Source organism: Oncorhynchus gorbuscha, linkage group LG02 (genome assembly GCF_021184085.1).
Source record: "Oncorhynchus gorbuscha isolate QuinsamMale2020 ecotype Even-year linkage group LG02, OgorEven_v1.0, whole genome shotgun sequence".
In the NCBI taxonomy this organism is placed as follows: Eukaryota; Metazoa; Chordata; class Actinopteri; order Salmoniformes; family Salmonidae; genus Oncorhynchus; species Oncorhynchus gorbuscha.
This window is the reverse complement of record NC_060174.1, coordinates 97,332,699-97,354,057: the sequence shown is the minus strand read 5'-3', so window position 1 is coordinate 97,354,057 and position 21,359 is coordinate 97,332,699. Positions and strand designations below refer to the sequence as shown.

The window sequence follows — 21,359 nt, the reverse complement described above, 5'->3', positions numbered from 1 at the left end:
TTCAATAAAATATAAAATAAATAAAAATATGGAGTATAGTGGTTATGGTGGGTATGAATCTCTATATGGAGTATAGTGGTTATGGTGGGTATGAATCTCTATATGGAGTATAGTGGTTATGGTGGGTCTGTACCTCTATATGGAGTATAGTGGTTATGGTGGGTATGGGATCTCTATATGGAGTATAGTGGTTATGGTGGGTATGAATCTCTATATGGAGTATAGTGGTTATGGTGGGTCTGTACCTCTATATGGAGTATAGTGGTTATGGTGGGTATGAATCTCTATATGGAGTATAGTGGTTATGGTGGGTCTGTACCTCTATATGGAGTATAGTGGTTATGGTGGGTATGAATCTCTATATGGAGTATAGTGGTTATGGTGGGTATGAATCTCTATATGGAGTATAGTGGTTATGGTGGGTATGAATCTCTATATGGAGTATAGTGGTTATGGTGGGTATGAATCTCTATATGGAGTATAGTGGTTATGGTGGGTATGAATCTCTATATGGAGTATAGTGGTTATGGTGGGTATGAATCTCTATATGGAGTATAGTGGTTATGGTGGGTCTGTACCTCTATATGGAGTATAGTGGTTATGGTGGGTCTGTACCTCTATATGGAGTATAGTGGTTATGGTGGGTATGAATCTCTATATGGAGTATAGTGGTTATGGTGGGTCTGTACCTCTATATGGAGTATAGTGGTTATGGTGGATCTGTACCTCTATATGGAGTATAGTGGTTATGGTGGGTTTGTACCTCTATATGGAGTATAGTGGTTATGGTGGGTATGAATCTCTATATGGAGTATAGTGGTTATGGTGGGTCTGTACCTCTATATGGAGTATAGTGGTTATGGTGGGTCTGTACCTCTATATGGAGTATAGTGGTTATGGTGGGTCTGTACCTCTATATGGAGTATAGTGGTTATGGTGGGTCTGTACCTCTATATGGAGTATAGTGGTTATGGTGGGTCTGTACCTCTATTTGGAGTATAGTGGTTATGGTGGGTCTGTACCTCTATATGGAGTATAGTGGTTATGGTGGGTCTGTACCTCTATATGGAGTATAGTGGTTATGGTGGGTATGAATCTCTATATGGAGTATAGTGGTTATGGTGGGTATGAATCTCTATATGGAGTATAGTGGTTATGGTGGGTCTGTACCTCTATATGGAGTATAGTGGTTATGGTGGGTCTGTACCTCTATATGGAGTATAGTGGTTATGGTGGGTATGAATCTCTATATGGAGTATAGTGGTTATGGTGGGTCTGTACCTCTATATGGAGTATAGTGGTTATGGTGGGTCTGTACCTCTATATGGAGTATAGTGGTTATGGTGGGTCTGTACCTCTATATGGAGTATAGTGGTTATGGTGGGTATGAATCTCTATATGGAGTATAGTGGTTATGGTGGGTATGAATAATATCTATATGGAGTATAGTGGTTATGGTGGGTCTGTACCTCTATATGGAGTATAGTGGTTATGGTGGGTATGAATCTCTATATGGAGTATAGTGGTTATGGTGGGTATGAATAATATCTATATGGAGTATAGTGGTTATGGTGGGTCTGTACCTCTATATGGAGTATAGTGGTTATGGTGGGTCTGTACCTCTATATGGAGTATAGTGGTTATGGTGGGTATGAATCTCTATATGGAGTATAGTGGTTATGGTGGGTCTGTACCTCTATATGGAGTATAGTGGTTATGGTGGGTCTGTACCTCTATATGGAGTATAGTGGTTATGGTGGGTCTGTACCTCTATATGGAGTATAGTGGTTATGGTGGGTCTGTACCTCTATATGGAGTATAGTGGTTATGGTGGGTATGAATCTCTATATGGAGTATAGTGGTTATGGTGGGTATGGGATCTCTATATGGAGTATAGTGGTTATGGTGGGTATGAATCTCTATATGGAGTATAGTGGTTATGGTGGGTATGGGATCTCTATATGGAGTATAGTGGTTATGGTGGGTATGAATCTCTATATGGAGTATAGTGGTTATGGTGGGCATGGGATCTCTATATGGAGTATAGTGGTTATGGTGGGTATGAATCTCTTTATGGAGTATAGTGGTTATGGTGGGTATGAATCTCTATATGGAGTATAGTGGTTATGGTGGGTTTGGGATCTCTATATGGAGTATAGTGGTTATGGTGGGTCTGTACCTCTATATGGAGTATAGTGGGTATGGTGGGTATGAATCTCTATATGGAGTATAGTGGTAATGGTGGGTCTGTACCTCTATATGGAGTATAGTGGTTATGGTGGGTCTGTACCTCTATATGGAGTATAGTGGTTATGGTGGGTCTGTACCTCTATATGGAGTATAGTGGTTATGGTGGGTATGAATCTCTATATGGAGTATAGTGGTTATGGTGGGTCTGTACCTCTATATGGAGTATAGTGGGTATGGTGGGTATGAATCCTGTAGTTGTAGAGCTGTCTGGCTCTTCCTAGAGGGGAAGTCAAGAGCATACCAATCACACTACTGACTGAGTGGGAATCATCATCTCCTGGAGCACATAGAGAGAGGATGAGAGAGAAAAGGAGGGGAGATTGAGAGAGAGATATGGGGGAGAGAGAGTGGTGAAAAGAGAAAGGAGAAAGGAGAGAGAGGAGGTGTTGAGAGAAAGAGGAAGAGAGCGAGAGGGAGAAAGAGAGTTGTGTACATAACCTGTGAAAACGAGGTGATGAGTTTGCCAGAGAAATGGCTCAGAGGGTTATTAACCCTCAACTACACTAGACCTGCCATTGAGGGTTAAACACTAGACCTGTAGTTGAGGGTTAAACACTAGACCTGTAGTTGAGGGTTAAACACTAGACCTGTCATTGAGGGTTAAACACTAGACCTGTAGTTGAGGGTTAAACACTAGACCTGTCATTGAGGGTTAAACACTAGACCTGTAGTTGAGGGTTAATCACTAGACCTGCAGTTGAGGGTTAAACACTAGACCTGTAGTTGAGGGTTAAACACTAGACCTGTCATTGAGGGTTAAACACTAAACCTGTAGTTGAGGGTTAAAAGCTAGAATTAATGATGGCAGGTAGATAAACAAATGCATGTATGATTGGTTCCATCTCTATGCTTGGTGTGTGATCAATTTTCTATTATATACTACAATGAAACACTGCCACCTGGTGTTTGTGAGTAGTCTACTTAAAGACATTTTACCTTGGCATCAAGGGCAGTTTATTTATTCCCTGCCAACAGTAGACTGAGAAAACAGGATTTAGTTGTACTCAGATGTCAAAGACGTGAAATGAAATATGGTGTTTACAAAAATCCTTTCACCTTTAATTTATTTATGTCTATGCTAATCCAGTAATCTATTTCAAATAAAGATGAGGATAAGAAAATGTGGTCATGACTCATTGTGTGTACAATGGTAGTATTTGTGCCATGCCGAGGGTTGGATGAGTCCGTGTTAATGATGTGTCACTGATATGTTGGAACTGAGGTAAGCACTACTGAGAATGTACTGTTTTTTAAAGTATTGGTTTTGCCCTTTATGCCTGAATTGGCACAGGGGAACCACAGAACACCCACAATAAAATGATCTAGAGAGAGAGAGAGAGAGAGAGAGAGAGCGAGAGAGAGAGAGAGAGAGAGAGAGAGAGAGAGAGAGAGCTGTGTGCTCTCTGTCTCTCTAGAACACTCTTATGTTGTGTGTAAATCCCTCAGTAGCCTTAACAGCTAGCTATCTGGATGAGTGACAGGGCTCTAACACATTAAGGACCTTATCACTGTGAGCCAAGAGGACAAACTGATGAAAACAGTGATAATTCAGACCCATACACAGCACTGGGTGGGACAGAGACACACTGGAGAACGGCACCAAAGAGAATAGGCTAGTATAGCACCCCCCAGACTACCCATACAATCAAGTGTAGTCCCGTGGAAACAGGAAGCACAGTTTAGGCTTGATTTGTTTGTCTGATGTGTTTTTATGAGAGGGCTTGGGTGCACTTCCTCCTCCAGATTTGGCTCCAGTATTTGTTGTTACAGATATAAGATCTTAATTTGATTACCATGTTGCAGGAGAACTTTCCGCAATGCAGGAAATGTAAAACTTGTAGTGTATTTCATGTTTAAAAAGGCATCTGAAGTTTGTCATTTCCACTTTGACATTTCAGACTTGATTTTCCCTTACGAAGAATCAACCCCTACAAAAATGTCCATGAATTATAATCCACATAATAATTCAAATTTCCCGTTGTAGCAAACTGACTCAAATTAAGATCCTACATCTGTACAAAGAATGGTGAGCTCAACAAGTAATTTGGGGGGGAACCATTTTAGCCACTGTTTCCTTAGTGAATAGCACTGTATGCTTCAAAGCTGTGCATGCGCTGAGGTTTTGTCTTAGGGCACTTTCAGGCTTTTATGTAGCCTGTGCTGAGTTTATCATACTGCTATGCACCTCTCATTATTTCTGAGCTCCTACACCCCTTAGAAAAACAGAGGTTATGTTCAGAGCTGCTTAGGTCATTGTGCACTACAGCCAAAGTCGTGCTGCCTGTATCTGATTATTAACTCTCCTATACTGAAGGACAAACAGGTATTGTAATCTAGACAGACGGGTTTTGGTTCTACCTCGGCCCTGATACTAAAAGCTGTAGTATCAGTTGTTGATCTTGCCAGATATGAAATCAAAGCTATAGTCCTCGAGTCGCGAACCCAGATATCATTATGTGACCTCTCTCTCTCTCTCCCACCTTCAATCGTGTTCCTCAGCAGATGAAGGACGAGACATTACCTGTTAATACAGCAGTTACATGCTTCATGTGGTTTTCCCATTCACTGCAACTCCGACTGTGGCCAACTTCTCCCCAGATCCCCTTAAAGACAAACACCCATCAATCTTCCATGGTGGGCTCTGAGCTCTGAACTGATCCATCACTCCTCCATGGTGGGCTCTGAGCTCTGAACTGATCCATCACTCCTCCATGGTGGGCTCTGAGCTCTGAACTGATCCATCACTCCTCCATGGTGGGCTCTGAGCTCTGAACTGATCCATCACTCCTCCATGGTGGGCTCTGAGCTCTGAACTGATCCATCACTCCTCCACGGTGGGCTCTGAGCTCTGAACTGATCCATCACTCCTCCATGGTGGGCTCTGAGCTCTGAACTGATCCATCACTCCTCCATGGTGGGCTCTGAGCTCTGAACTGATCCATCACTCTTCCATGGTGGGCTCTGAGCTCTGAACTGATCCATCACTCCTCCATGGTGGGCTCTGAGCTCTGAACTGATCCATCACTCCTCCATGGTGGGCTCTGAGCTCTGAACTGATCCATCACTCCTCCATAGTGGGCTCTGAGCTCTGAACTGATCCATCACTCTTCCATGGTGGGCTCTGAGCTCTGAACTGATCCATCACTCCTCCATGGTGGGCTCTGAGCTCTGAACTGATCCATCACTCCTCCATGGTCGGCTCTGAGCTCTGAACTGATCCATCACTCCTCCATGGTGGGCTCTGAGCTCTGAACTGATCCATCACTCTTCCATGGTGGGCTCTGAGCTCAGAACTGATCCATCACTCCTCCATGGTGGGCTCTGAGCTCTGAACTGATCCATCACTCCTCCATGGTCGGCTCTGAGCTCTGAACTGATCCATCACTCCTCCATGGTGGGCTCTGAGCTCTGAACTGATCCATCACTCTTCCATGGTGGGCTCTGAGCTCTGAACTGATCCATCACTCTTCCATGGTGGGCTCTGAGCTCTGAACTGATCCATCACTTTCCAACATTCACAGGGTAATCTGGGTGTTTCCTTGAATGAGATACACTGAGTATACAAAACATTAGGAACGTCGTACTATTATTGATCTGCACCCCTTTTTGCCCCCAGAACAGCCTCAGTTGGTTGGGCCATGTACTCTACAAGGTGTCAAAAGCGCACCACACAGATACTGGCCCATGTTGACTTCAATGCTTCAATGCCAAGTTGGCTAGATTTCCTTTGGATGGTGGACCGTTCCTGACACACAGAAGAAACTGTTGAGCGTGAAAACCCATTGCCGTTCTTGACACACTCAAACCAGTGCACCTGGCACCTAATAACATAGTCACTTTTTTATGGAACCGTTAATTAACTAAGCAAGTCAGTTAAGAACAAAGTCTTATTTACAATGCAGCCTACCCTGCCCAAACGACACTAGGCCAATTGTGCACCGACCTATGGAACTCCCAATTACAGCTGGATGTGATACAGCCTGGAATCAAACCAGGGACTGTAGAGACACCTCTTGCACTGAGATGCAGTGCCTTAGACCGCTGTGCCACTCGAGAGCCCACTTAAATATTTTGTCTTGCCCATTCACCCTCTGAATGGCACACATACAGTTGAAGTTGGAAGTTTACATACACCTTAGCCAAATACATTTAAACTCCATTTTTCACAGTTCCTGACATTTAATCCTAGTAAAAATTCCCTGTTTTAGGTCAGTTAGGATCACCACTTTAATTTAAGAATGTGAAATGTCAGAATAATAGCAGAAATATTTATTTATTTCAGATTTTATTTCTTTCATCACATTCCCAGTGGGTCAGAAGTTTACACACTCAATTAGTATTTAGTAGCATTGCCTTTAAATTGTTTAACTTGGGTCAAACGCTTCAGGTAGCCTTCCACAAGCTTCCCACAATAAGTTGGGTGAATTTTGGCCCATTCCTCCTGACAGAACTTGTGTAAATGAATCAGGTTTGCTTGTTCGCACACGGTTTTTCAGTTCTGCCCACACATTTTCTATGGGATTGAGGTCAGGGCTTTGTGATGGCCACACCAATACCTTGACTTTGTCCTTAAGCTATTTTGCCACAACTTTGGAAGTATGCTTGGGGTCATTGTCCATTTGGAAGACCCATTTGTGAACAAGCTTTAACTTACTGACTGATGTCTTGAGATGTTGCTTCAATATATCCACATAATTTTCCTCCTCATGATGCCATCTATTTTGTCAAGTGCACCAGTCCCTCCTGCAGCAAAGCACCCACAACATGATGCTGCCACCCCCGTGCTTCATGGTTGGGATGGTGTTCTTTGGCTTGCAAGCCTCCGACCTTTTTCTTCCAAACATAACAATAGTCATTATGGCCAAACAGTTCTAGTGGCTTCTTCCTTGCTGAGCGGCCTTTCAGGTTATGTCAATATAGGACTCGTTTTACTGTGGATATAGATACGTTAGTACCCTTTCCTCCTTTGCTGTTGTTCTGGGAATGATTTGCACTTTTCGCACCAAAGTATGTTCATCTCTAGAAGACAGTACACGTCTCCTTCCTGAGCGGTATGACAGCTGCGTGGTTCCATGGTGTTTATACTATGTTTGTACAGATGAACGTGGTACCTTCAGGCATTTAGAAATTTGTGGAGGTCTACAATTTTTTTGGCTTATTTCTTTGTCAAGCAAAGAGGCATTGAGTTTGAAGGTAGGCCTTGAAATACATCCACAGGTACACCTCCAATTGACTCAAATGATGTCAATTAGCCTATCAGAAGCTTCTAAAGCCATGACATAATTTTCTGGAATTTTCCAAGCTGTTTAAAGGCACAGTCAACTTAGTGTATGTAAACATCTGACCCACTGGAATTGTGATACATTGAATTATAAGTGAAATAATCTGTCTGTAAACAATTGTTGGAAAAATGACTTGTGTCATACACAAAGTAGATGTCCTAACCGACATGCCAAAACTATAGTTTGTTACCAAGAAATTTGTGGAGTGGTTGAAAAACAAGTTTTAATGACTCCAACCTAAGTGTATGTAAACTTCTGACTTCAACTGTATACAATTCATGTCTCAAGGCTAACAAATCCTTATTTAACCTCCTCTTCATATACACTGGTTGAAGTGGATTTAACAAGTGACATCAATAAGGGATCATAGTTTTCACCTGGATTCACCTGGAAAGAGCAGGTGTTCCTAATGTTTTGTACGCTCAGTGTATGCTCGTCATAGAGCCTAGTTGAAGTCAAGCTGGACGATCACCTACAATAAGAATAACAGTCATCTTAATGGGATTTCTCCTCAAAGGATCTCTTTCCCCCCATACTGTATAAGCTCATCTGTTGTAAATGGGCATATAAAATAACTGGTCACTGACAGCTACATTATCTTGGGAGGGTTTATATAAGTTCTTATTGTGAACTGGCTCTGTTTGGACTCCATCTCCCACTCCAGACTGAGATGGTGTTTTAATAGCAGAAATCTTCTCAGCCTGTCATAATTACACCCATCAAAAGTGATGTCATGAGACTTTAACTGGCTATAAAACATAATTATAACAGAGAGGTGACGAGGATACTGCCAGGCTTAACAATGGGTCTGAAAATGGAAAATTCCCATAGCGGTATCAAGCTAAAATGATGCAGATGGAGGATGTAATATAACAGCAATTCTAATCTATCTAATAAATGGTAAGGACCACTAACTGTCATATCTATACATCACATTTCTATGAGAGATGTTCTTAACAAGGTGCTCTGGCAAGAATGTGATTCCTCCTGGACCGGTCATGTTCAGAGTACATTAAAAGGTATATTTGACATCTACTATACTGTATATTGAGAAATCAAACAGAGACAACCAGTCAGTTGCAACTCATGTTTATTCAGGAACAGTTCATACCACCACATCACACCTCAATGTTGTTTTGACCTGCCTTCTCTGGGTTGATACAACAGTAAAAAAAAGACATAAAAACTATAAAAAAGATCAATTCAAAATAACATAAATATAATCACCACTTGGATTGCTTGAAATTCCACATCATCACTCAATAAAAAACAACGACCTCCTCACGACCTATTCCTCAGCTGATTGGGAGAGCAAAAATAAAGCTCTCCTCATCCTCCTCCTCCTCCTCCTAGCCTCATTCTAAAAAGATACAATCCCCTGCCTTGTCTGGGACAGGTAGACAGACCAGAAGCATAGAAAATGAATCTGAAAGAGAGTGACCCAGGGTTACGCCGGTCTGTCCTCCCCTTGGTGTTAGTTAGTTAGTTAGTTACCAAACCAAGGGCTGTCAGTCAGCTAAAGTGTACAGCATTGTGGGGACTCTCTCGGAGCGTTGCGATTTAAACCAGCACAACATTATCTTTCAATGTTATGTTGTTGAATGCAAGGAATGATGGTCTGTTGCTTCAAAACGAGAGCCACATTGTCAGGAAAATAGAAATAAAGCCAGAGGTAAATTACTGTGATTTTAAAGGTTTGTTACTTTTATCATAAACATTTTTTTTTTATGTATTATTGTTCACAAAGCTCATAATTACAATTTCACGACCCAGGCCATGGAAGTTCAGCTTGGTTTTACTTCTTGTGCAAGGGTTACATGTTTTTTAACCATCCAGATGACTTGCTAAAAGGTATGAATAGGAACAGGCATTAAGCTTGAAGCAAATGCAAAGGACGGTTTCTCACAATGTAATCTACAGCCAGGATGGAGTGGAGCGGAGCGCAGGGGGGAAATTAAACATGACAAGCATTTCTACCTTATAATATGCTGTTGCATGTTTGCAAAATAATATTGTAATACCAGATACGTTTTTATCTTCAAGAAAAATAAGAAACAAGACAATCTCTAATGAATATCACTCCTGGTTCAACAACCCAGGGAGGCAGCGAGCAACATCATTCACAAAGCTACGTTACATCAATCATACGTACTCACAATGCCACCTATCAGTTATGAACGTTACTGCATGTTATCATTACATTGCTAGGGAACTAAATCAGCAGACTAGTACTCAAAAAGGGTGAAAGCCAAACGTGATGGAAGAAAAAGGCCATATTACTTTTCCTAGGTAACAAGCATCAGAACACTGTGGAAATTGGTATCATGAGGTTTATTTAACTATATTATGGATTCAGAGCATTGCCTAAAATGTCAATACACAGTTGACACAATTACTTACGTAGACAATGAGGGACAGTAATACAAATTGATCACCTATATTCTGGTTATGAAAATACTCCTGTTATTCCAGAGCATACAAACCCAATCTTTTGGTAAACAAATGTACTTTAAATTCATATTTTGTTCTAGTGACTGACCTGCAATTGCCTAGGAGGAGTAGTACTGAGCTTTTAGAAGCTTAAGCAGGTAGCATTGTGGCTGGTAAGGCATGAGGATTCAGTGTTTTACTCAACTTAACTTGTTTTAACTAATCATGTCTCCGTCGTCTCCCAATGGCTGTTGTCATCTTCTGACTGGTATCTCTCCTGGTTAAACCTCTTAGCTGAGGGATGTGATGTTGGAGCGACCACCAGGAGGAACTACGATGCGGCGTCCGGCTGGCCGGATGGGGACATCCTCTGTGGTGGGGGGACCTAACAGACAAACAGGATTAGAGTACTGTCTCTTTAAGCATCAGGATATCCTCTGTGGTGGGGGGACCTAACAGACAAACAGGATTATAGTACTGTCTCTTTAAGCATCAGCATGAGGACATCCTCTGTGGTGGGGGGACATAACAGACAAACAGGATTATAGTACTGTCTCTTTAAGCATCAGGATGAGGATATCCTCTGTGGTGGGGGGACCTAACAGACACAGGATTAGAGTACTGTCTCTTTAAGCATCAGGATGAGGATATCCTCTGTGGTGGGGGGACCTAACAGACAAACAGGATTAGAGTACTGTTTCTTTAAGCACCAGGATATCTATCCTCTGTGGCGGGGGGACCTAACAGACACAGGATTAGAGTACTGTCTCTTTAAGCATCAGGATGAGGATATACACTGTGGTGGGGGGACCTAACAGACACAGGATTATAGTACTGTCTCTTTAAGCACCAGGATATCCTCTGTGTTGGGGGGACCTAACAGACAAACAGGATTATAGTACTGTCTCTTTAAGCATCAGGATATCCTCTGTGGTGGGGGGACCTAACAGACACAGGATTATAGCACTGTCTCTTTAAGCACCAGGATGAGGATATCCTCTGTGGTGGGGGAACCTAACAGACAAACAGGATTAGAGTACAGTCTCTTTAAGCACCAGGATATCCTCTGTGGTGGGGAGACCTAACAGACAAACAGGATTATAGTACTGTCTCTTTAAGCATTAGGACATCCTCTGTGGTGGGGGGACCTAACAGACAAACAGGATTAGAGTACTGTCTCTTTAAGCATCAGGATGAGGATATCCTCTGTGGTGGGGGGACCTAACAGACAAACAGGATTATAGTACTGTCTCTTTAAGCACCAGTATATCTATCCTCTGTGGTGGGGAGACCTAACAGACACAGGATTATAGTACTGTCTCTTTAAGTATCAGGATGAGGATATCCTCTGTGGTGGGGGGACCTAACAGACACAGGATTATAGTACTGTCTCTTTAAGCATCAGGACATCCTCTGTGGTGGGGGGACCTAACAGACACAGGATTATAGTACTGTCTCTTTAAGCATCAGGACTTCCTCTGTGGTGGGGGGACCTAACAGACAAACAGGATTAGTGTACTGTCTCTTTAAGCATCAGGATATCCTCTGTGGTGGGGGGACCTAACAGACACAGGATTATAGTACTGTCTCTTTAAGCATCAGGACATCCTCTGTGGTGGGGGGACCTAACAGACACAGGATTATAGTACTGTCTCTTTAAGCATCAGGACATCCTCTGTGGTGGGGGGGACCTAACAGACACAGGATTATAGTACTGTCTCTTTAAGCATCAGGACTTCCTCTGTGGTGGGGAGACCTAACAGACAAACAGGATTAGAGTACTGTCTCTTTAAGCATCAGGACATCCTCTGTGGTGGGGGGACCTAACAGACACAGGATTATAGTACTGTCTCTTTAAGCATCAGGATGAGGATATCCTCTGTGGTGGGGAGACCTAACAGACAAACAGGATTATAGTACTGTCTCTTTAAGCATCAGGACATCCTCTGTGGTGGGGGGACCTAACTGACACAGGATTATAGTACTGTCTCTTTAAGCACCAGGATGAGGATATCCTCTGTGGTGGGGAGACCTAACAGACAAACAGGATTATAGTACTGTCTCTTTAAGCATCAGGATATCCTCTGTGGTGGGGGGACCTAACAGACAAACAGGATTAGAGTACTGTCTCTTTAAGCATCAGGATATCCTCTGTGGTGGGGAGACCTAACAGACACAGGATTAGAGTACTGTCTCTTTAAGCATCAGGATGAGGATATACACTGTGGTGGGGGAACCTAACAGACAAACAGGATTATAGTACTGTCTCTTTAAGCACCAGGATATCCTCTGTGGTGCGGGGACCTAACAGACAAACAGGATTAGAGTACTGTCTCTTTAAGCACCAGGATATGTATCCTCTGTGGTGGGGGGACCTAACAGACACAGGATTAGAGTACTGTCTCTTTAAGTATCAGGATGAGGATATCCTCTGTGGCGTGGGGACATAACAGACAAACAGGATTAGAGTACTGTCTCTTTAAGTATCAGGATGAGGATATCCTCTGTGGCGTGGGGACATAACAGACAAACAGGATTAGAGTACTGTCTCTTTAAGTATCAGGATGAGGATATCCTCTGTGGCGTGGGGACATAACAGACAAACAGGATTAGAGTACTGTCTCTTTAAGTATCAGGATGAGGATATCCTCTGTGGCGTGGGGACATAACAGACAAACAGGATTAGAGTACTGTCTCTTTAAGTATCAGGATGAGGATATCCTCTGTGGCGTGGGGACATAACAGACAAACAGGATTAGAGTACTGTCTCTTTAAGTATCAGGATGAGGATATCCTCTGTGGGTGGGGACATAACAGACAAACAGGATTAGAGTACTGTCTCTTTAAGTATCAGGATGAGGATATCCTCTGTGGCGTGGGGACATAACAGACAAACAGGATTAGAGTACTGTCTCTTTAAGTATCAGGATGAGGATATCCTCTGTGGTGGGGGGACCTAACAGACAAACAGGATTAGAGTACTGTCTCTTTAAGCACCAGGATATCTATCCTCTGTGGTGGGGGGACCTAACAGACACAGGATTATAGTACTGTCTCTTCAAGCTCCAGGATATCCTCTGTGGTGGGGGGACCTAACAGACACAGGATTAGAGTACTGTCTCTTTAAGCATCAGGATGAGGACATTCTCTGTGGTGGGGGGACCTAACAGACAAACAGCATTATAGTACTGTCTCTTTAAGCACCAGGATATCTATCCTCTGTGGTGGGGGGACCTAACAGACACAGGATTAGAGAACTGTCTCTTTAAGCATCAGGATGAGGACATTCTCTGTGGTGGGGGGACCTAACAGACAAACAGCATTATAGTACTGTCTCTTTAAGCACCAGGATATCTATCCTCTGTGGTGGGGGGACCTAACAGACACAGGATTAGAGAACTGTCTCTTTAAGCACCGGATGAGGATATCCTCTGTGGTGGGGGGACCTAACAGACAAACAGCATTAGAGTACTGTCTCTTTAAGCATCAGGATGAGGATATCCTCTCTGTCTCTCTGGAAGGGATGTCAATAGATGGACTAACCCCCACTAGACTACAGCAATGGGGGAAACGTTTCCAATGCAGGTCACCCTCCACCTCCTGCATCAGTACATCACACATCAATTGTTCCAGTAAAAACCATTGTTTACTTGGTTCCTCCCTGAAAGGTTGTACCTAGTGGTATGAGGTTGCAGATGTATACAATCGCCATGTGTCACTCAATACTCAACTAGTCTCTGCTATTGGTTATGTGAATAATGTAACTTTAGCTAAATCAATGATCATGAGCCTCATTCAACCTGCTCAGTAGACAGAGCTTCATTAGGCAGGCAACGGCTAAGAAAGTGAGATGCAAGATGTCTGGACTGAAATCTTAGAACATATATTGACTTAAGATGCATAAAGATATTATGAGAGAGAGAGAGAGAGAGAGAGAGAGAGAGAGAGAGAGAGAGAGAGAGAGAGAGAGAGAGAGAGAGAGAGAGAGAGAGAGAGAGAGAGAGAGAGAGAGAGAGAGAGAGCCAAGATAAAACGGTGTGAAGCTGAAATCAATCAAATCAGTGTTGTGACAAAAAGTTAAGAAATAACTAAAAGACTTGTGAAACATAAAGAGCAATGTCTGGAAGTACCAGGACGGCTGAGGGACAACAGTATTGTGCTGTGAGCATTAGTTACCACAAACAAATTATGAAATTAAGGCTTAAAATATGATTAGGGTAAAATGTCAAATTACACCTGAAGGTTATTGTAACTAACACAGACGAATGGCAAAGTCAACCATGGAAACATACTATATCATGTGTGAAGTGCATTGGAAAATGTCATTGCTGACTGTCGAGTGTGTGTGTGTGTGTGTGTGTGTGTGTGTGTGTGTGTGTGTGTGTGTGTGTGTGTGTGTGTGTGTGTGTGTGTGTGTGTGTGTGTGTGTGTGTGTGTGTGTGTGTGTGTGTGTGTGTGTGTGTGTGTGTGTGTGTGTGTGTGTGTGTGTGTGTGTGTGTGGTTCCTGGCACTTCCTATGACAGCCAGGGATGGGGAAGCGGATGGGTAAATTAAAAGGTAGCTGAAGCTCACCACGCTGTGCAGGTTTACCTGCTAAACTAAAGCCAGAGTGGTGCAGGTTCCTCACAGGCTGCTTGGTGGGGGAGGTACGGGCAGACGCTGAGGGGGTACCGCCACGAGACATGGGCGAGAAGTCAGACACAGGACCGTCATACATTCCCCTGGGCACTGCCCGCAGGACTGCCAACTGAGAGAGAGGGAGACAGGGGTGATAAAGGGAGAGAGAGGGAGAGAGAAGGAGAAATATGGAGAAAGAAAGGAGAAAGAGAGAAAGATGATCGTTTATGTTGGTAACTTTATAACAGTTCTCCATGACAATGCTTGTTTAGAATTAGATTCATGGGGGCGTTTGTAGAATTCTTTGTGCCGATGCATATTTCACCCAGTGTTTTCCTAAGGAAAGCACTACCAGATTTACTGACAGACTCCGTTCTTATTGGACATGCTGTCCTAGGATCATGTGACTAAGGAATCCCTGGAAGCTGAGCTAGGAGCATCAGAATATATTTAATGCCACCAAGATCAACATTGCATTAATACATAGGTCTCACCAAAGAAACATCTCTATAGTCTGGGCAAAAAGAGAATGATGGCAGAATTGGAGGGTAGCCGTTTCAAGTTGAACACAACTCGTTTAATATAACCCACTTAAAATAGCACACTGTTGTTCCTGTTGAGTATCCACCAACACCAGCAATATGAGCAACCCCATGGACACATCATATCCCTTCAAAACCATTACACATGGCTACAACAGGCACTCCCTGGCAGTCAGTTGTTTCAGTGTGTAACCCACAGCCAACAGCCGAAGCCCCTGACATGAATCCTCAAGTCTGACATGACATTTATCTCCCACACATCCCACCCCCACCTCCCATTCCCCATCCCCTCCTTCCAACCCCCATCCCCCATCCCCTCGCTCCAACCTCCATTCCCATCCCCTCCTTCCATCCCCCATCCCCTCGCTCCAACCTCCATTCCCCATACCCTCCTTCCATCCCCCATCCCCTCCTTCCATCCCCCCATCCCCTCCTTCCATCCCCCATCCCCTCCTTCCATCCCCCCATCCCCTCGCTCCAACCTCCATTCCCCATACCCTCCTTCCATCCCCCCATCCCCTCCTTCCATCCCCCATCCCCTCCTTCCATCCCCACATCCCCTCCTTCCATCCCCCATCCCCTCCTTCCATCCCCCCATCCTCTCGCTCCAACCCCCCATCCCCTCGCTCCAACCTCCATTCCCCATACCCTCCTTCCATCCCCCCATCCCCTCCTTCCATCCCCCATCCCCTCCTTCCATCCCCCATCCCCTCCTTCCATCCCCCATCCCCTCCTTCCATCCCCCATCCCCTCGCTCCAACCTCCATTCCCCATCCCCTCCTTCCATCCCCCCATCCCCTCCTTCCATCCCCCATCCCCTCCTTCCATCCCCCATCCTCTCGCTCCAACCCCCTTTCCCCATCCCCTCCTTCCAACCCCCATCCCCTCCTTCCATCCCCCCATCCCCTCCTTCCATCCCCCCATCCCCTCCTTCCATCCCCCCATCCCCTCCTTCCATCCCCCCATCCCCTCGCTCCAACCTCCATTCCCCATACCCTCCTTCCATCACCCCATCCCCTCCTTCCATCCCCCCATACCCTCCTTCCATCCCCCATCCCCTCCTTCCATCCCCCATCCCCTCCTTCCATCCCCCATCCCCTCCTTCCATCCCCCCATCCTCTCGCTCCAACCCCCTTTCCCCATCCCCTCCTTCCAACCCCCATCCCCTCCTTCCATCCCCCATACCCTCCTTCCATCCCCCATCCCCTCCTTCCATCCCCCATCCCCTCCTTCCATCCCCCATCCCCTCCTTCCATCCCCCCATCCTCTCGCTCCAACCCCCATTCCCCATCCCCTCCTTCCAACCCCCATCCCCTCACTCCAACCCCCATTCTCCATCACCTACATCACATGTCTTCCTCCTGGATATGATCAGATCACCCATAGAGGTAGTTAGGACACCATTACAGCCTTTTCTGACAATTCCCATCTGCATTACACACCCTGTTAGCTATATTTATCTTGTGCCTTCCATGACAGACAGACAGACAGACAGTGCCACTGCCACCAGAGAGGACAGATGCCCTTTGTGTACAGTTCAGTAGGTGTGATAAACAGCTAAGCAATCTGAATGTAATCTGCCTCCATTGAACATACTTTGGATTACCATTCAGGTATGTAATGTACATTGAGATTGATGGTAAATTTGATTATGCGTGGCATGGGCTGAGCCACAGCAGTGTGCATTAGTGTAAAGCTAAGCTGTCTTTAATGGAAAGCTGCCGTGACATTGTCCATGTTTGTGGGTGCTGGATGGCTGATCTCAGCTCTGCATCAGATTAGTGCTGATTAATCCCTAACCACTGAGAAAACACGTCTAGATGTCCCCAACTCACTGACCTTTTATTATGTTGTATTATTTGTTTTGTCATTTAGCAGACGCTCTTATCCAAATCGACTTACAGAAGCAATTCAGGTTAAGTGCCTTGCTCAAGGGCACATCGAAAGATTATTCACCTAGTCGGATCTTGAATCGAACGAGCAACCTTTCGGTTACGGGCCGAACGCTCGTAACTGCTAGACTTACCTTCCGCCTCACAGCCCTCACAGTCCTTGGCTCAGTGTCACATACTAACGCTGTCCCGTCACAAAACAATCCATATAAAACGTATTCTAAGACAGAACTGAAGCGTTAGGAATACAATATGTTCATTGGAAATACTTTTATATTGTTACATAATTGTATAAAAGGGAGACAGTTACTCAGAGTCCAGAGATAGTTACTCAGATGTTGACTAGACAGTAAGGTGAGAGAGGCGAGCATCTTTTACCTGCTTCCTGGCCTTGACACGCTTGTAAGCAAAGTCCGGGAAGGGGGTGCAGGGGATGAAGCGGCCAACCCCGGAGGTGGCGTGCAGGTTCCCATCCTCCAGCACCAGCTTCCCCTGGCAGATCACCACCGAGGGGGCACCACGGAGCTCCATGCCCTCAAACACATTGTACTCAGCAGCCTGGAATACACACAAGCATAGACATGACTACAGGTACACGTGCAAACACAGCATCAAACACACACACAGTCAAACACACACAGTCAAACACATGGAGAGTCAAACACACAAAGTCAAACACACACAGCATCAAACACACACAGAGTCAAACACACACACACACAGTCAAACACACACAGCATCAAACACACACAGCATCAAACACACACAGCATCAAACACACACACAGTCAAACACACACACAGTCAAACACATGCAGAATCAAACACACGCAGAGTCAAACACACACACAGTCAAACACACACACAGTCAAACACATGCAGAATCAAACACACACAGCATCAAACACACACAGCATCAAACACACACACAGTCAAACACACACAGAGTCAAACACATGCAGAATCAAACACACACAGAGTCAAACACACACAGCATCAAACACACACACAGTCAAACACACACACAGTGAAACACACAGTCAAACACACGCAGAGTCAAACACACAGTCAAACACACGCAGAGTCAAACACACAGTCAAACCCACGTAGAGTCAAACACATGCAGAGTCAAACACACAGTCAAACACACGCAGAGTCAAACACACACACAGTCAAACACAGGCAGTCAAACACACAGTCAAACACACGCAGAGTCAAACACACACACAGTCAAACACACGCAGTCAAACACACAGTCAAACACACGCAAAGTCAAACACACACACAGTCAAACACACGCAGAGTCAAACACACGCAGAGTCAAACACACGCAGAGTCAAACACACAAACAGTCAAACACACACAGAGTCAAACACACGCAGAGTCAAACACACAGTCAACGCACGCAGTCAAACACACACACAGTCAAACACACGCAGAGTCAAACACACAGTCAAACACACGCAGAGTCAAACACACAGTCAAACACACGCAGAGTCAAACACATGCAGAGTCAAACACACACAGTCAAACACACACAGTCAAACACACGCAGAGTCAAACACACACAGTCAAACACACGCAGAGTCAAACACACACAGTCAAACACACGCAGAGTCAAACACACACAGTCAAACACACGCAGAGTCAAACACACGCAGAGTCAAACACACGCAGAGTCAAACACACGCAGAGTCAAACACATGCAGAGTCAAACACACAGTCAAACACACGCAGAGTCAAACACACGCAGTCAAACACACGCAGTCAAACACACGCAGTCAAACACACGCAGAGTCAAACACACGCAGAGTCAAACACACGCACAGTCAAACACACGCAGAGTCAAACACACACAGTCAAACACACACAGTCAAACACACACAGTCAAACACGCACAGTCAAACACACGCAGAGTCAAACACACACAGTCAAACACACGCAGAGTCAAACACACAGTCAAACACACGCAGAGTCAAACACATGCAGAGTCAAACACACAGTCAAACACACGCAGAGTCAAACACACGCAGTCAAACACACGCAGTCAAACACACGCAGAGTCAAACACACAGTCAAACACACGCAGAGTCAAACACACACAGTCAAACACACGCAGAGTCAAACACACAGTCAAACACACGCAGAGTCAAACACACACAGTCAAACACACGCAGTCAAACACACGCAGAGTCAAACACACAGTCAAACACACGCAGAGTCAAACACACGCACAGTCAAACACACACAGAGTCAAACACACACAGTCAAACACACACAGTCAAACACACAGTCAAACACGCACAGTCAAACACACACAGTCAAACACACGCAGAGTCAAACACACACAGTCAAACACACACAGTCAAACACACGCAGAGTCAAACACACACAGAGTCAAACACACACAGCATCAAACACACACACAGTCAAACACACACACAGTGAAACACACAGTCAAACACACGCAGAGTCAAACACACAGTCAAACACACGCAGAGTCAAACACACAGTCAAACCCACGTAGAGTCAAACACATGCAGAGTCAAACACACAGTCAAACACACGCAGAGTCAAACACACACACAGTCAAACACACACACAGTCAAACACACGCAGTCAAACACACAGTCAAACACACGCAGAGTCAAACACACACACAGTCAAACACACGCAGTCAAACACACAGTCAAACACACGCAAAGTCAAACACACACACAGTCAAACACACGCAGAGTCAAACACACACAGAGTCAAACACACAAACAGTCAAACACACACAGAGTCAAACACACGCAGAGTCAAACACACAGTCAACGCACGCAGTCAAACACACACACAGTCAAACACACGCAGAGTCAAACACACAGTCAAACACACGCAGAGTCAAACACACAGTCAAACACACGCAGAGTCAAACACATGCAGATTCAAACACACACAGTCAAACACACGCAGAGTCAAACACATGCAGAGTCAAACACACAGTCAAACACACGCAGAGTCAAACACACGCAGTCAAACACACGCAGTCAAACACACGCAGTCAAACACACGCAGTCAAACACACGCAGTCAAACACACGCAGAGTCAAACACACAGTCAAACACACGCAGAGTCAAACACACGCACAGTCAAACACACGCAGAGTCAAACACACACAGTCAAACACACGCAGTCAAACACACGCAGAGTCAAACACACAGTCAAACACACGCAGAGTCAAACACACGCACAGTCAAACACACGCAGAGTCAAACACACACAGTAAAACACACACAGTCAAACACACACAGTCAAACACGCACAGTCAAACACACACAGTCAAACACACGCAGAGTCAAACACACGCAGAGTCAAACACACACAGTCAAACACACACAGTCAAACACACGCAGTCAAACACACGCAGAGTCAAACACACAGTCAAACACACGCAGAGTCAAACACACGCAGAGTCAAACACACGCAGAATCAAACACACGCAGAGTCAAACACACGCAGAGTCAAACACATGCAGAGTCAAACACACAGTCAAACACACGCAGAGTCAAACACACAGTCAAACACACGCAGAGTCAAACACATGCAGTCAAAACACACACAGTCAAACACACGCAGAGTCAAACACAAGCAGAGTCAAACACAAGCAGAGTCAAACACACAGTCAAACACACGCAGAGTCAAATACACGCAGAGTCAAACACACGCAGAGTCAAACACACACAGAGTCAAACACACACACAGTCAAACACACAGTCAAACACACGCAGAGTCAAACACACGCAGAGTCAAACACACAGTCAAACACACAGAGTCAAACACACGCAGAGTCAAACACACAGTCAAACACACGCAGAGTCAAACACACGCAGAGTCAAACACACAGTCAAACACACGCAGAGTCAAACACACGCAGAGTCAAACACACAGTCAAACACACGCAGAGTCAAACACACGCAGAGTCAAACACACAGTCAAACACACGCAGAGTCAAACACACGCAGAGTCAAACACACAGTCAAACACACGCAGAGTCAAACACACAGTCAAACACACGCAGAGTCAAACACACGCAGAGTCAAACACACAGTCAAACACACGCAGAGTCAAACACACGCAGAGTCAAACACACAGTCAAACACACGCAGAGTCAAACACACAGTCAAACACACAGAGTCAAACACACGCAGAGTCAAACACACGCAGAGTCAAACACACAGTCAAACACACGCAGAGTCAAACATACGCAGAGTCAAACACACAGTCAAACACATGCAGAGTCAAACACACGCAGAGTCAAACACATACAGAGTCAAACACACAGTCAAACACACGCAGAGTCAA

The 21,359-nt window shown here is 44.8% G+C and overlaps 1 protein-coding gene across 3 annotated transcripts in view; it reads right to left on the bottom strand.

Annotated features, from left to right (window-relative positions):
- Positions 1-8,605: 8,605 nt before the first annotated feature.
- Positions 8,606-21,359, bottom strand: part of dpysl3 (dihydropyrimidinase like 3) — a 64,801-nt gene continuing 52,047 nt past the window's right edge. For 2 of the 3 annotated variants that reach the window (XM_046328482.1, XM_046328500.1), the window contains exons 12-14: positions 17,392-17,571; positions 14,535-14,709; positions 8,606-10,347 (exon numbers count right to left, since the gene is read on the bottom strand). In XM_046328482.1, coding sequence (XP_046184438.1) covers positions 10,253-10,347; positions 14,535-14,709; positions 17,392-17,571 — 450 coding nt within the window. In that variant the 3' untranslated portion in view covers positions 8,606-10,252. The remainder of the gene's footprint in view (positions 10,348-14,534; positions 14,710-17,391; positions 17,572-21,359) is intronic. The other variant, XM_046328491.1, reaches the window with a different exon arrangement.